The sequence below is a fragment of the Gadus morhua genome, chromosome 14 (assembly GCF_902167405.1).
Source record: "Gadus morhua chromosome 14, gadMor3.0, whole genome shotgun sequence".
Taxonomy (NCBI): domain Eukaryota; kingdom Metazoa; phylum Chordata; class Actinopteri; order Gadiformes; family Gadidae; genus Gadus; species Gadus morhua.
The window spans coordinates 25636872-25648766 of record NC_044061.1 but is presented as its reverse complement, the minus strand read 5'-3'; the positions used below and the strand labels follow the sequence as shown (position 1 = coordinate 25648766).

At 47.5% G+C, this 11895-nt stretch overlaps 1 protein-coding gene across 2 annotated transcripts in view; it reads right to left on the bottom strand.

Moving 5' to 3' along the window:
- Nucleotides 1–229: 229 nt before the first annotated feature.
- Nucleotides 230–11895, bottom strand: part of fto (FTO alpha-ketoglutarate dependent dioxygenase) — a 58039-nt gene continuing 46373 nt past the window's right edge. Inside the window, exon 8 of one of the 2 annotated variants that reach the window (XM_030377263.1) lies at nt 230–1438. In XM_030377263.1, the coding sequence (XP_030233123.1) occupies nt 1310–1438 (129 nt within the window). In that variant the 3' untranslated portion in view covers nt 230–1309. The remainder of the gene's footprint in view (nt 1439–11895) is intronic. The other variant, XM_030377262.1, reaches the window with a different exon arrangement.

Below are 11895 nucleotides of genomic sequence, written 5' to 3'. Positions count from 1 at the left end.
ACACATGTGTGCAGGAATGTGGGCACACAAACATTTTGTGTGTTTGTGTGTGCATGTACACTTATGCTAGTATGAATGCATATGTGTTTGTGCCCATGTGTGTATTTTTGTAAATAAGCATGTATGCATTTGACCATCTGTGTGGTCATGTGTGTGTGTGTGTGTGTGTGTGTGTGTGTGTGTGTGTGTGTGTGTGTGTGTGTGTGTGTGTGTGTGTGTGTGTGTGTGTGTGTGTGTGTGTGTGTGTGTGTGTGTGTGTGTGCGTGACCGTGCATGTGAGCATGTGTGTACTCGAGACTTCTACTGGGGAGAGAGTGATTGAGAGAAGGCCCAGCTAACAAAACAGTGTCTCGGAGAGTGTGTGCCTTTCTTTATCTGAATGAAAGGCCAGTGTTTCAAAGCCTGATTCAACACCCACTATCTCACAGGAAGGAAGTGACAGGGCTTATCACAAACACACATGTGGCTGTGATAGGTTCCAGGCCCAAACACTGCAAACACTGCGGACACAAACAATGCAAAATTCTGCATATCTGTGGAATTCACATCAGACCTTTTATTTGTCTATTCCAGGTTGAGAGTTTGAATGATCATTTTGCAAGCTTATTCACTGCCATGTGTGTTGGTGGATTACTAATAGTCTCTAAACAAACCATAATAAGACCCTCAACAGTTTCTTACATCCTCTATTGTTCGGAAAATTTAATTTAGATCATTTGAATTATTATCATTGTTCTACCAACCACATGTTATGAGCTCTATGCTTCTCAAAAACATGTGTATTTTCCCACATAATAAATCACATCAAAGTATTGGTTGCTATACTCTTGTTTTTGCCAAACCACTTCGATCAATTCCATTCGCGAGAGAACATCTCATAAACATCTTGAAAGTAAGACGTGACATTCGGTTGATTTATTAACCTTTGGTGTCCCCATTTGTTTACCAAGAGAACACATTCAACAGCTTTTTTATTAAAACAACGGCAGATGTGACCATTCCCAAACGATAATGAAAGGTCTTAAAACAATTGTTTGTTTGTGAGGATTTGTGAAGAACAGATCACAACTTTGATAAAACCCTTGATCCTTCCCCTCAACAATCAGCAAGTTAACCACAGTGCTAGACTCTATTTCTAGTCTCTCTGACATTTTCTTTGTACACACAAAACGAGGACAGACAGTTTTGGAAAGCCAATCGGGTGGCGCTGAGCTGTGATTGGGCGGAATGGTCCTCAGAGTGGAACGGGCAGCTCGATCAACCAATGGGAGCTGAGCCTGTAAAGCCCCTTGCAGGTCTAAAAGTAGTCCTACCTGTCCCTCCACGTCTGCCGATGCTGCTGCCGATTGGTCAGGGCCGCCAGCAGGGTCTCGGCCATCTCCCGCCTGCTCTCCCCGGCTTGTCCTTCGTCCTCCACCGCCGACAGGAAGAGCATGGTCTGGAAAAGGAAGTCAACAGGCTTTCATCACACGCAGAAAGTGTTAACTTAAGATCAGTAAATAAACACCCATGTCGTCCGAGCTATGTTTTTCATACTGCAGGGTGACCTCCCTACAACCTGCGTGCAGAAGTGGGACGAAGCGATCGTCACTGGTTGAACCTCCAGCGCTGGTGACCAAGTGCTGTTTTTAACATTGCATGGACGTTTGTGCATGTCATATTTAGTTTTCTGTTTCCTGTCAAGTTCTTTCATCAACCCTGTATAGTCAACCAGTTAAGAATCCAATGTACAGCAGCTGTGTTTGTGGACATGGAGGGGCAGAGCATGAAAGCCTATCGGAGTGTTTTTAACATCGCATGGACATTTGCACATGTTATATTTGGTTGTCTGTTTCCTGTCAAGAACCTCAGTCAACCAGTTAAGAATCACATGTAGCTGTGTTAGTGGATATTGAGGGGGGGGGGGGGGGGGTGCTGTAAAAGGACTACCTCTAGCAGAGATGCACCCTCCTGGGTTGGCTCCGGTTTTAGCAACAGATCCCCAGTGACTCCAGGCGCTCACTTTTCTAACATCCCTGAGAAGGGTAACACTGGGTAAGTCTCGTCTGGAAGTCAGTTTCACATCAGAGGACGGGCAAATTACATCCAATATTAGGGTGTGAGTCAATTAATCACGTCCTGAATGGCACAATGTAATGTGCGAGTATCCCCCCTGTTGAACATGAATTACAGGCGGGCTTAGAGGGTGACGCGGCGCTTCACTGCTAATCTAAGACATCCACCGCAAGCCCTGCCCGTCGAGTCCTCTGCAGCCTCTAAGCTGGTTGAGAACAAGTCAAATGAAAAGGGATCTGGCAGCCCAAATTAAATGCAGCGCTGTCAGCCACACTCAAATCCCTCTTTCCCCTCTCACAGTCCCTCTTTTTCACTCCCATCTCTCTCTCCAACTCTCTCTCCAACTCTCTCTCTCTCTCTCTCTCTCGTCCCAGACAGTGCTGGGTTTGCCTGTGAGCCCGGATGGATCGGTAACTCTGAGTGACTGTGATGCCTTGTTAAGAGCAGTCTCTTCCCTTCACATCCACCAGTCAAACGCTTTCATTTCCTCCCATTACGCCACGTCCGCCTCCTCAGTCAGCCAGGCCCCCCTTCCGACAAGAAAAACACACACACACACACAAGTAAATAAAAGGAAATGAAAAAAACACACACAGACACTAACAGAGACCTTGCCACTGCTTCTCCTCCCCACCCTCTTATTTTTTTTTAATCCATCCTGTGGCAATCCACCTGTCCATCTTAATTCTCCTGAAGACAGGTGTGAGTCTCTCTCTCTCTCTCTCTCTCTCTCTCTCTCTCTCTCTCTCTCTCTCTCTCTCTCTCTCTCTCTCTCTCTCTCTCTCTCTCTCTCTCTCTCTCTCTCTCTCTCTCTCTCTCTCTCTCTCTCTCCTTCTCGGGCGGCATTACGCTCACTTCCTCCACCGCGAGGCCCTGACAGGTGTCAAAACACGCGGCGGCGTGTGACTGATTAGCCCGGGCTCGGAGGAGACGCGCGGCGGATGGCGGTGACCGCGAGCGGCGCAGTGGAAGCGGCGGTGAATGGGGGGCGGTTGAGTGTCTGCATGGCGCCGCTGTACATCCCGCTGTGGATCAAACCCCACCCCACCGGAAAAGAGTGGCAGCAGGAGGAACTGGGAGTAAGTGCGTTCGGAGTGCATCAGCGTCATGGCGACGGCCTTGTTGTGGGGTGTCAGTGCATCAGTTCAGAATGGCGGGGGGAGGGGGAGGGGGGAGGGGAGTAATCTGAAGTTGATTTGAAACGTTATGAAAGTTATTTCATGTCTCTTGGTGTGTTTTCCGAGGCTTTAAAGTTGATCCAAGACTTGCAGCACTGAGGGATGTGGGGGGACCAGAGAAAAGTTGCTTGTTTGTGTGTTGTACACAGTGGAAACAGAGCGGCCCGCTATGCAGGAAGTTAACTGTGAGATGAGTTTGGAGCCTTTGTTCCACTTTGTTCGCGCGTGTGCCTGTTCAGCGCGCACGTTTCAGGTTTTGTCATTTGATTTATGTTCGACTGAACAGCATCGGTAATGTGGGAATCCGATTTCATTGTTACATCTTGGAACGACACGTGTTTCGGGATCAAAGCTAAGCGGCTGGGATCCACCGTAGAAGCATCTCCCTCACACAGGACATGAATGGGGCTGGCTTCCACGCATTCGCCGCCATCCTCATATTAGAGCTCCAGTCATCTCTTGCATCCTTCAGCTAGCCCCGCCCTCCCCTGACACACTGAGCTCTGCCCAGCTCTGGTGTCAAACCTTAGCAAACACCACGGTGACAGCGCCCATCACAGAGCCTTTGTTTTCTGGAGGAGTGTCGCTGACTTAATGTTTATACGTGTTCTCCTACGTGTGTTTGTGTGTGTGCGTATGTGTGTGTGTGTGTGTGTGGGCGCACCTTTGGTGTGTGTGTGTGTGTGTGTGTGTGTGTGTGTGTGTGTGTGTGTGTGTGTGTGTGTGTGTGTGTGTGTGTGTGTGTGTGCCTGTGTAAGAAGAATGTGTGTGTTTGTGTTGTCGTGTTTATAGGTGCTGTTGTTGAGTGAGCCCTTTCAAATCCAGCCCCAGGCTGATATCGAGGCCTTTCAGGAACCCCTGCTGCTTGTTTACCTGCCCAGCGAGCTTCGGCCACCCTCACCACCCCCCGGCCCTTTATCTCTGGGCCCGTGTTAACCCCCCCACCCCCTCTCTGCCTCTATTTACCCCTGGATGACAGTAGCTGTCCTCGGCCCTCTGACTGGATGCTGTGCAGGGATGCTCCCCCCTCCCACCCCAGACTCAAGGCCCCCATCCAGGGGTGACAAAGAGGACAACCGTGGGGCCCACCTACCTCCACCCCACCCCGGCTATCACCTAGTCCACAAACGACTTTGCGTCGCGGCTGTTTATTTTTGCGGACAATAGGTCTAAACACGTCCTGCCTCTGTCGGCGGTGGGTCCGAGGGTAAACAGATACGGCGGCCCCGGCGGAGAGGGCCCGCGGTGGTGCGCTGACCGCTGGAGGCCAGCTGGAGTGATGATGGAGGCTGGTTCACAGGCTGGCCACAGGGCAGCCTGGGGCGACTCACCCACACCTCCAGCCCAGAGTGTGTCTCTAATAACAAGCATTTGTCAATATCATCAGGAAGCATGTGCAACTCATTGGACACGGAGTCGGCTAATGGGAGTGCCGTGTATGTTCGCACGTCGAGGCGCTATGGTGTGTCTGTCTACTGAATAATTGGGTCAGGGCGTATTGACGGAGCCAGGCGAGAGAAGAGGAGGAGAAGAAAGGCTACAAGCGGAGCGGAAAAAAAAGGTTGACACTCAATAAAAGCCGGCCTTGCTGGCTGCTAATGTGTCTGAGGCGCTATTAACACCCTATGAAACACGTCCACCGAGGTGAGACCTCGCAGGACCTTCGGGTGCCCCAAGGTCGATGGAGGCCTGGACTTAACATTTTAAGAGGAAGCATCGAGTACATCCTGGAATCAACGTGCTAGGTTTACCATTGTGGCATGTTTCTGTTGGTGTGATAGTCTTTTGGTATTGGTTGTGTTCCACAATGGTTGGCTAGAAGTAGCATCCCAAGTCGTGGGGCCACTATTTAATGAACATCTTGCTAACAATTTATTATTTTCTAACTGCTGTGTTTGACCAACATGGGCCCCGCACACATTGTGAAGTTCTGTTGATTCTTTACCAACCATCTAGTATGTACATATGGGGCCAGAGAGGGAGTCAAGGTCTACACTTACCTCCTGTCTGAACCGCTGGGTAAAAAGGCTCTGATCTCAAGACAACTCAAAGTTTATTTTCTTTAGTCAAGCTTCAATTTAGCTGACATTCTCACCTGGAACAAAGTGCCCTGATTGAGTAGCAAGTCGTTAAACCATGTATGAAAATAAAGTATAGGCAAGTCAAGTCAGAAATGAGTAAAGACTAAGACAAAATTAGACAGAGTTGTGGTCTATGAAAAATTACAATTGCATCCTAGGCTATAATTATTGGCATTAACATTAAACACATATGATATTTGATAGATAGAAATCACATTTAGATATTTTTGATACAATTATAAAATCAAACTTTCTGATGCTATGAGCTTTGCTAGAGAAAAAAAAAAAACATGACGAATTTGTTTTTGACGGATGGATCTTACACAGCAACATGTTTTAAGAATGGCTCCTCTTCGAAGAACAAGGTGTGTTTGTGTGCGTGCGTGTGTTTGCATGCGAGTGTGTATGCGTGCGTGTGTGTGCGCGCACGCACGTGCGTGCATGCGTCCGTATGTGTGTGTGTATTCACGTGAACCTCTGTGCGTGTGTGTGTGTGTGTGTGTGTGTGTGCTTGTATGTGTGCGCATTCATGTGCACGTCTGTGTGTGTATGTATGTGTGTCCCGCGATCTCCATGGCAACTGAAAGCATTGCCTTTCTGCCAGAGTGACCCCGGAAAGGTCACGGGCGCAATCCATTACGCCGACACTGCAGAGAAGAGGGCTTGTCTCCTCACAGCAGATTTTATGGAGTGTAAAACATTGGACAAAATGTCCCCCGACATCAGACAACCATGTTTGAAGTGACAAAGGATGGACTGGGTGAGGGAGGGCGGGGGTAAATAAAATGGACGCTCCCAGGAATAGAGGGCCATTGGCCGGCAGACATTGTTTGAAGCCATTGTGGGGCCCTTGAGAGGGCAGGGACACTGTGTAAGGGTCCGACGCACTCTGTCTTCTGGACAGAGGGCCACTGAGACAGGAGGACACAACACAAGGAAAAGAAGCAATCTGGGCGCTACTGGTGAAAGGAGAATAGGGAAAATGTGAGCGTGCACGTAATGTATAGAGCAAGAATCCACACACACACACACACACACACACACACACACACACACACACACACACACACACACACACACACACACACACACACACACACACGCACACACACACACACACACACACGCATGGACGAACACACACACACACATACACATGAACACACGCATACACACACACACATGCACAAACAGAAGTACACACACACAAACACACATACACGCAGGCACACACAAACAAACACGCATACAAACGCACTCACACATATTAAACCAAAAAATGCAGGGACAAAGAAAAAGCATAGCGTCTGTGGTTCGTTTAGGAGTGTGGTTCCAGTCGTGTTTAATGACTAAACCACAGAGCCTATATAACCTGAATGAGCTGTGCAGATGTCTACTGGAGGCCTCCACTGCAGGGGGACGCAAAGGGATGACGGACACACACACACACACACACACACACACACACACACACACACACACACACACACACACACACACACACACACACACACACACACACACAAACGGCTGTCATACATCATCGTCAATCCCACACAAAGTTCTCAGCGGACGGTTGAGCTAATTTGGAACAAAGCAAGACCAAACTGGACACGGCGATGGGAGTGAGGTGAGCATGCCATCTCCCGTGTTAGCAGCCCACGTTCCTTGCTACCCACTTCCCCTTTCTCTCCGCCCTCACAACGTTGAAAGCCGCTGCATCTAGATCCCGGCTAGATAGCAGATTGCGATCGGCCCCTCTCCCGCTGCCAGTAAAAAGCTTTTTGCTGACTGGGGTCCGGGCCAGCTGTCGTAAGGCCCCCTGTGTTACTGCGTTACCCAGGGCCGCTCCGAGGCGCGGGTCTTCAACAAACGCTAAACTAATCTAGGAAAGTCGGGGTTGCCATCCATGATTCTGGCCGTCGCGGACGAGTTTTGTTTAGGTTGAGAAGGGCCGGCGCCCGGGGGAGCGGGAACGCACACACTAACGGATCGACAGCGCGGAGTCGAGTGTTGGCAGAAGAGCGGTGCGGTCGGTGTGGAGTGAGGCACACGAGCCCCTACCGTTTCAGGAGGTCTTAGCCGCTGCTGTGTGCACAAGGGGCCTGAATCATCACGAGCACATGAGGAGCGCTAAGGAGCAGAGCCCGGTCTGTTAGAGACCAGACCAATGGAGTCTGTGTGGGTAGGGGCTTGCGCAAAGTTAATATGTGGCGTTAATATCGAGAGTTAAAATAGCTGCCGACCACACCAGCGTGTATTCATAAATGGTACACACATATACGACACGCACACACACGCACACACACACACATGCATACACACACACATACACAGAGGCACACGCAGGGTTACTGCAACTGTTAATAATGGAGGGCATGCAAAGTGTAAACTGTAAAGAGATCACACCTTAATTACATACACTTCACTTCATACTTCACCTAGAATCCCCCAACCCAACACTGCACTGTGAATGAGCGTGTATCTGTGTGCGTCCATGTGTGTGTCCACGTGTGTTCCTGTGTGTCTGTGTATACGTGCACGCATGCGTGTGTTTCTATGTGTGTGCGACCTATGTGAGTGTGTGTGTCTATGTCTGCTTGTTTGTGTGTGTGTGTGTGTGTGTGTGTGTGTGTGTGTGTGTGTGTGTGTGTGTGTGTGTGTGTGTGTGTGTGTGTGTGTGTGTGTGTGTGTGTGTGTGTGTGTGTGTGTCTGTGTCTGTGTCTGTGTGTGTATGAGGGCATACATGAGACTCTTCACCGTGTAGTGAGGAAGTTGGCCCTAGAGCTCGCTCCGACAAATGAAAGACCCGTTTATTCAACGTGACCCTCTCATTAAATACAAATAGGAATTAATGAGATGCGGACCACTCCCTGCCCCCCCCCCCCCCCCCCTTGATGGAGCTCCGCCCCCTGGTCCCTGCTGAAGACAGTCCCCCCCCCATTACCACCCACCACACCGACCCACCTGAGCCCACCTGCTGGGGGCTAGAGGGGGTGTGAGTTTGAGGGTACGGTGCAGGTGGAACAGCATTGCAACAGGAGGTGTTCTGGGGTAACAGTCTCCACGCAGACTGGGGGGTCGTGGAGGTTTGTACTGATCCTTCTAGAATTCTGTTTATTCTACTCTATATATGTAGGAAGATATTTTAAGATGGGAATATATTGTACTGTAATATGTTAGCATACATAATAATAATATTAGTAAAACATAAAAATAATAATGATTTGTAACTTATTCTAAAATTCCAAAAACAAAATATCACTGAGAGCTTCTGGAGCCAAACTTTTGCCGAGGCTGTTGTTGTTGTTTGTGTTGGTATTGACTGGGGAGGGACTTCACAGGGGAAGGCTGTGTGCTTTACCAGCAGAGAAAACACATCAGGTTTGATCTCGGCTGAGTTAACTTGTTTTTTTGTTTTTTTTCCCCCTCCAAACAGACCTCGCTGAGAACGGTGCACAAGACAGAGAAACAAAGCTTCAAACTTCCCAGCGTGCTCCAAGGACTTCATCGTCTCCAGGCTGTGCTGCTACCACCTCTCTGACTACAACATCAGCCCTTTATTATTATTGCTTTTTTCTCCCTCCTTTCTAGCCCCGTACACGTCTTTCTCCCTTTCACTCTCTCTTTCGTTGCCGGTCACACTTAATCTGGCTGATGGATTCAATGCTAGATGGAAAGATGTTGAGAGAAGATACAATTATGCATTGATGCTGAATCTATATAATAAAAAGAAATGTTGGGGGAATGATTGAAATAACACTGAAAATCACAAGGAGCCGTATGCCCTGTGGTCAGTGCTGTCTGTGTGCTCCGAATGTGATTACTCTGAGCAGTGATTAAACCTGGGTTCCTCTGTGATGTCCTCCATAGCCATCTCACTGACAGAAAAGAAGAAGCAGGAAATAAAGAAGAAGACGAAAATAAGGAAGAAGAAGAAGAAAATAAAGATGAGGAAAGAAGGAAATGATGAAGAAGAAGTAAATAAAGATGAAGACGGCGCCGCCGCCGACGACGAAGAAGAAGAAGAAAATGAAGAGAATAAAGGTGGGAAGAGAGGGAGGAGGGGGAGGGGATGGTGTTGGTGGAAAATCAAACCAAATAAACAGGAGGTTGAGTGAAGGAATATGGGAGTAAATAGGTGATGAAGAACACAAATATGGGGATTCTGAGCTAAGCGCATAAGACAGATCAGCCTCTGTAAACTGCTAATTTGTTTTTGTGAGGAGAAGCCAGGCAGCGACGGCCCGACCGGCCAATACGACAGGGCTCGTTCATGTTGCCACTCACAGGATAACTAAGTGAAGTTTGCTGGGCCTCTGTCAATAAGAAAAATAAATGTAATTCTCTTTTTCTCTTTATTGCTCAACAAAGGAAAAAAAAAAAATGAAAAAAAAAGAGAGCCTTGAAAGTATTACGGCCCATCATGAGATTTGTCAACAGTACTTTGAGCCAGCGCACTCATCGGCCTGTCGGACGTTCTGGGAATATTGGAGAGCCTACCATAGATGTAAATAATAAATATTATCCTTATTAACTTGTCAGATTTGAACAGTTTGTCTGCATGTGCATTCATCATATTAGTAAGACTACAAAATGTTCAAATGCAGCATATACAAAAGATGCCAATAAAATGGATTATCTCGTACAAATAAGACACCTGGGCTTACAAAAGATAATAATGAGGCATAGAAACATCCTCATTCGTGCCCTGAGGTAAAATGGGTTGCATTAAAAGCCAACAGGACACAAAGCAATGTTAGCTTATGGATGCTACAGACTTTTATTTCATGGAAGTGGGACCTTTGTGAAGGATGTTTCCTTGTCTGCATGACAAGTCAGACATAACCTCATCACGCCGTCGGCATTTCAAAAGATTGTTCTTCGAGATGATTTTATGAGTCGCCTGGTAGAGGTGCGTGTGTGTACCTCGGAAGAGTTCACTGACTTTGAGAAGGGATTCTTTAGTTGTCGACAGATTGGCGCTCAGACTGCTGTAAAACGTGTTTTTTGTTGTTATGCATAATGACCGACAATCACGAAGGAATGAATGTGAAGACAAGATCAGGCTGCTACACCGTGTCAGACAAACACACCTAACTAGGACCGCATGTTTATTATCCCAACACAAACACATAAATATGATCTATAATGCTTACTTAAAAAACCCAGTCTACAACCAAAAGTGTATGCATACCTGGTTTACCTCTGCACATAAAACATACATAGGTGTGCTTGAATAAGTGTGTGTGTGTGTGTGTGTGTGTGTGTGTGTGTGTGTGTGTGTGTGTGTGTGTGTGTGTGTGTGTGTGTGTGTGTGTGTGTGTGTGTGTCTGACTGTCGGTTTGCATGTGTATCATCTCATGCATACAATTATGTATGTCTAAGTGTACTTTAGTCACGTGAAATCGTGTGTATGAATGTGCGTGCATTCTTGCGCGCGTGCGTGCTTGCGTGTGTATCTATGTACATGTGTGTATAAAGATGCGGTGGTGCGATTGGGACAGGGTACAGGCGTACCTCAGAGGCATCCCATTCTCCGCCTGCAGTATAACGCCTGGTAACAAAGCAGTGGCACAGGGAGGGGGGGGGGAGATTGGGGTATGGCTCCAGGTAACATCAACGCAGTCTTCTAAGCACGCCCGTATCTGCCCATGAAAATTCTCTAAAGGGGTTTAAGCGTTTACCCAGAACACTATCAGGCGCTTGCGCAAAAAATTCAGCTTACCCTGTTGAATGGGGGGACTTCAAAGAGAATCGCAAATACCTCTGCAGCGCGACTTACGCTGCGTCTCTGCCTCCCGCAGTCTTTTCTACTCTGTGTGTGTGTGTATGTATCACACTCTATATCTCGCTAGCCCTAGCCATAGCGAGCTAGGTAGTGCCACTTCCCCTTCACTGCCGGTTTTCATTTTATGTTTCCAAAACACAAGCCGCAGCGTGATGTAAAATGTATTATCGGCTGCATATTTCATTTTTTTAAATGAATAACAACAATAATCTTTTAGTAATGTCTTCTTCTATTTTATTTTGCCAAACCGCTCTGTCTAAATAATGGGGCGAAGCCATCGAGCTAATATTGAGCCGGGGCTAAACAAGGCAGAGCGTTAATGAACGAGCGGATTAGGACAGTGCTCTATGTCACGCGATTAGAACACAAACCGACACACACAACACACAACGCTAGTGTTGTGGATGAACCGCTATGGTGCCTTACACACACACACACACACACACACACAATTGTTTGACACAGACGCTCGCACACACAAACACCTTAAACAAAGACACGTCTGCGCACACACAAACACATTTAGCGCAGACAACGATGCACACAGTATACACAGTCACACACAGGCACACCAACACAAACCCAAGCAGACACACATTAACACACACACCTTGACACACACACAAACACTAATAGTATAACAATGACTTTTTGTCATTGTTATTGTATTGCATTTGAAGACTATTATTTGCAGACATCTTATGTGCAAAATAAAGCATGGGCAGGTTGTGATTTAATAAAGGAGATAATAAATGGCCTCATTCCGAGCAATAAAAATGGCCTTTAAATC